General features: G+C 43.8%; 1 protein-coding gene across 2 annotated transcripts in view; it reads left to right on the forward strand.

Moving 5' to 3' along the window:
* The window catches only part of LOC147035253 (serine/threonine-protein kinase N2-like), a 241,459-nt gene that overhangs the window by 220,273 nt on the left and 16,186 nt on the right, over positions 1-5,000 (forward strand). For both annotated transcript variants that reach the window (XM_085896036.1, XM_085896028.1), the window contains exons 20-22: positions 2,284-2,426; positions 2,645-2,752; positions 4,533-4,613. In XM_085896036.1, coding sequence (XP_085752162.1) covers positions 2,284-2,426; positions 2,645-2,752; positions 4,533-4,613 — 332 coding nt within the window. The remainder of the gene's footprint in view (positions 1-2,283; positions 2,427-2,644; positions 2,753-4,532; positions 4,614-5,000) is intronic.

Consider the following 5,000-nt stretch of genomic DNA (forward strand, 5'->3'; position numbering starts at 1 on the left):
CTTATTTCTAGTTGTTACTGGAGTTCCTCAGGGTGTGTACTGGCCCCCACACTTTTCAGCACTTCTATGGACTGGATGTTGGGGGGAATGTCGGACAGATCAAGCTGTGGTGCATCATTTGGGAATGTCAAGATCTCTGACCTTGATTTCGCATATGATGCAGTCATCTTTGCGGAGACTTTAGATATCCTTTTGGGGGCCCTTGAGGTGCTGAATGAGGAGTCTGAGCCACTGGGATTATGGGTTTCCTGGGTCAAAACTAAGATCCAGGCTTTCAATGGCATCTTGGATGCTGCTGTCCTGTTTGTGCCCTTTTGTGGTGAGCTTGTTGAGGTCGTGGAGAGATTCACTTACCTTGGCAGTGATATTCATGTCTCTGCTGGCTGTGACTCAGAGGTCAATAGACGTTTGGATCGGTCCTGGCGAGTCATGGATTCACTGGATCATGGGGTGTGGTGCTGCCGGTACCTGTGCGGGAGGGCGAAAGTCCGAGTCTTCAGGTCCTTGGTGCTTCCAGTCTTGCTCTATGGATGTGAGACTTGGGCTCTGACCAGGGATCTGATTGCTTTGGTACCAGGTCTGTTCGGAGAATTCTTGGCTATCGCTGGTCGGACTTTGTGTCCAACGAGCGGTTGCTGAGAGAGAATCAAATGAGATTTGTTACCTGCATAGTTTGTGAGTGTCAACTGCGGCTGTATGGACATGTGGCTCGTTTTCCTGATGCTGATCCGCTCACCAGATTCTGTCAGTGAGGGAGTCTCGTGAGTGGAGGAGGCCAATGGGCTGACCACGTGCCTCGTGGTTGCAGCAGGTTGATAGGAATCTCAAAAAGATGGGGATGGGCCAGGCATCTGCCTGGAGGATGGCCATATGGAGGCCCGTGGAGTACCGGCGGAAAGTCGACGCAGCGACGTGCTGCTCTGGTGCATGTTCCCATACCTGACCTGACAGTACTGTAGAAATTACAGAAGGATCAAATTGATGGAGTACACTATGAAGAAACTGGAGAGGATTGTAGACCTCAGCCAAAGGGAGATTGTGAAGCGAGATGAGATGCAATTTGGATTAATGTAAAGAAGAGGAACAAGTGGATATGATTTTCATCATGGGACAGATTTAGGTGAAGATTCTGGAAGGACATAAGAATCTCTACTGGGCATCCATAGAGTTGGAGAAAGCATATGGGAGGGTTCCAAGACAAATGGTGTGTTAGTGTTTGAGGAAGAATGGCGTTCCAGAGAAGATTGTTCGGATCGTGATGGAAATGTATGCGGGAGCCAACGCTATGGTCAGGACAATGAATGGGAGACACAATATTTTAGAGTGGAGGTTGGTCTACACAAGTGCTTTCCTTTTTTGAAACAGTGATGGATGTGCTGAGTGACATCAGAGATAGAGAACTGTGGGAGCTCTGCTCACAGACGACATGGTAATAACTGGAGAGGCAAAGGAAGAGCTGCAGAGAATATTTCTGGGATGGCAAGAGAGCTTGCAAAGGCAGTGATTGAAGGTTAATGCGAGAAAGACAGAGGTAATAGTGTGTGGTAAGATTGGTGTGGAGAGGGTCAAGATTGTTGATAATAAGAGAGCTTACACAAGTGGACAAATTCAAGTAACTTGGTTCGACACCAAAGGAAGGGGTTGTCGGTGGGGGTTGTGAAGCAGAAATCCAGGATAGAGCAAAGGGGGAGGTTGTGAAGTACAGGCAGCGTGGGCAAAATAGAAGGAGGTGAGTGATGTAATATGTGGTAGAAGGATACTGAGAAAATTGAAGGTTAAAATCTACAAGGCAATAATTAGACAAGTTGTCATGTATGGCACAGAAACATGGGCTTTGAGAAAAAGGGAAGAAGAGGTGCTGGAGAGGACAGAGATGAGAATGATTCAGTGGATTCTCAGAGTGCAGTATCAATAAGAGTGGTTGAAGAATGAGGAGATGCACAAAAGAGCTGAAGTTGTAAGCATCACAGAAAGGATGAGAGATTGAGTTGCAGTGGTTTGGACATGTGATGAGGAAAAAGGATGAAGAACCATTCAAGCAAGCATGGAATGACCTAATTTGAGGGAAAAATCCAAGAGAATGACAGATTCATGTAGAGGGAGTTAGTGGAAAGAGATTCAAGAGTGTGGGATTGAGAGAGGAAGATGTGTCGAACAGAGGGGAATGGGCAATGCGGATCCAAGTGGCTGGACCCATAACGGTTGGGATTAAAGTACAGCGAAGAAGACTTTAATCTCCAACTTAAACTTGCTGTTCTACACCTTTTCCCTTTATCCTGTGAGGAATGGGCTATGGAGACCGGACGGGCACATTCTGTGGCACTCCAGAGTTTCTGGCACCGGAGGTCCTCACGGAAACATCATACACACGAGCAGTCGACTGGTGGGGTCTGGGCGTACTCGTCTACGAGATGCTTGTTGGGGAGGTAAGCATGGCAGTTCCTGCTTCAGAATAGAGTAGATTTCTGATCCATTCTTGTGCTTGTGTAATGGCTGAGCTGCTTGCTTCGAGTAGTTTGCATTAGTCTCAAATTACTTTGGTTTTTAAAAATATTGTTTTTGGTTCCCACCATGCCTCGATTATTGTAACTTGGATTCATCCCTTGACTCGTTTTCATCCTTAACTTTTCTTTGTCCAATTCAGTCCCCATTTCCAGGTGATGATGAGGAAGAGGTATTTGACAGCATTGTGAATGATGAGGTTCGCTATCCCCGTTTCCTTTCCATGGAGGCTATTGCGCTGATGCGCAGGGTGAGTAATGTGCTTGTATGGTATATCCACCAAGGAAGCGGGTATTCTTTACGAGATAGCATGGATTAAATAAACCAGTTTTACAACATTTTTTTTTCTCATAAAAACTCCATTTTTCACTTCATTGAACAAAATGCATTGTAAATTTAATACCCATGGCAATGGGGACTTTCAAAAGGGTCTTAAATTTATCCAATTTTGCCAATTCATGGAGACTGCAAGTCTGTTTGCTGTTCCTTATTCGTTTCCAAACCCCTTGGCCAATTGCTCTGAAATTTGCTGTATTGCATTATGATTACACGCAGAAGGTCCATGTTACAATACAAACTATAATGGCACTCGGTAGAGCGCATACCTTTGCCAGGCTGAACAGTTTATGTTTTATATCCCACTAAAAGGCCAGATCTGCATCCAGACCAAAACCAAAATTTAATCAGCTTGTTCTTGTCACCGACCCAACTCATCCACAAAGTTTCATCCGAATCCATCCATAACTGTTCGAGATATTGTACTATATTTCGTTTTCGATCATATCTCTCAGTTGGGAAGAATTGCTTCAAAAATCTTGTATTTTGATCCAGATCCAGATCCTCAGAAGTCAAAACTCAATTCTCAAACTTATTTAAAAACATGAAATAACGGCGCTTTCGGCAACCTCATGTCATCTTCCAATCGAATACGCTTGCGCAGTCAAAGCTCCACCCTTCTCCCAGCTGAAACAGTGACGCATCACCATTAGATGATTACTATTAGGTTCAAATAAGACCCGAATACTAAAGTCAAAATAACCCAGTCCTGATCAGGTGAACCAACTTGTAATTAATATTTCTGACTATTTCCTTATATTTTGCCTGCTGGAGAAAGTACGTCATGAGATTGCTTCTGAATGACTGATTACTTTTTTCTGAATGGCTTTGATTACTCAAACAAGAGGTTGATTACTCTAACCTCTTGTTCCATGTGTTTTGTAGAAATTGGATGTTTATTTAATTATGATAGTAATTTAACAAGTTGAAAGTTGAGGATAATTTTCTTAAAGTAAATTCATAATTTCAAAAATGTAAATATGGAGATGCAGCAAGCACACCATTTTTTTGGTTTCTCCATGCCAAATGGGTTTGCTCAAAGCTCAGGAACAAAAGCCATCATACTAAATTTGCAGAGCTCAGTCCATCTAATCCAAGGGTGTCCAGGTAACATGCCAGTTGTGCATGATATATAGACACCAATGCTGAATAATTGATTGTATCTCAGATGCCTCACAAAATTGTACCAATCAGAGGGCTTCGGATAAAAAGTGACACATCTCAGCACTGGAGACCTGACCCAAAGAGGGAGGGAGTTTTATGTCAATTGGAGATGAGCTTCAGTTGACTAAGAGTCCAGGTAGGTCGGACAAGCATAGTCGATCGCGGAGTTGTCCAGTGGTGTATCATGATGAAGAACCAAATCACGACCCGAGTTCCGTGTGGCCCAAACCATATTGTTTTGTTCCACATAAGTTTTGTTTTTTTTCAGTCATCCAAGTTGACCAGTAAGGTTTGTGATCGAGCAAGTGGCACCCACTAAGGTTGCATGTCCGAGCTTTCTGAATGCTATGTGGAACATCTTGACCTCCGATCATATAACTGATCTTGTAAATTCAGCATCAATAGTGAAGTGCTCAGATGGAAACACCAAATTGGAATATTCATTTTACCAGTAACTGCAGTTTCCTTCGCTTATTTTTCCTTCACCTTCAATCAAGATTTTATATTTGTATTATTGTTTTCTTTTACAGCTTTTGAGAAAGAACCCTGAGCGGCGTTTAGGATCTCATGAACGTGATGCCGAGGATGTGAAAAAACAGAATTTCTTTCGGGTGATGTTTCCTTTAAGTGCTTTAACCATATCTCTCTCTCTCTCTCTCTCTCTCTCTCTCTCTCTCTCTCTCTCTCTCTCTCTCTCTCTCTCTCTTTCTCTCTCTCTCTCTCTCTCTCTCTCTCTCTCTCTCTCTCTCTCTCTCTCTCTCTCTCTCTCTCTCTCTCTCTCTCTCTCTCTCTCTCTCTCTCTCTCTCTCTCTCTCTCTCTCTCTCTCTCTCTCTCTCTCTCTCTCTCTCTCTCTCTCTCTCTCTCTCTCTCTCTCTCTCTCTCTCTCTCTCTCTCTCTCTCTCTCTCTCTCTCTCTCTCTCTCTCTCTCTCTCTCTCTCTCTCTCTCTCTCTCTCTCTCTCTCTCTCTCTCTCTCTCTCTCTCCCTCTCTCCCTCTCT

The sequence above is a fragment of the Eptatretus burgeri genome, chromosome 1 (genome assembly GCF_056783735.1).
Source record: "Eptatretus burgeri isolate ZD-2024b chromosome 1, Ebu_testis_v1, whole genome shotgun sequence".
NCBI lineage: Eukaryota > Metazoa > Chordata > Myxini > Myxiniformes > Myxinidae > Eptatretus > Eptatretus burgeri.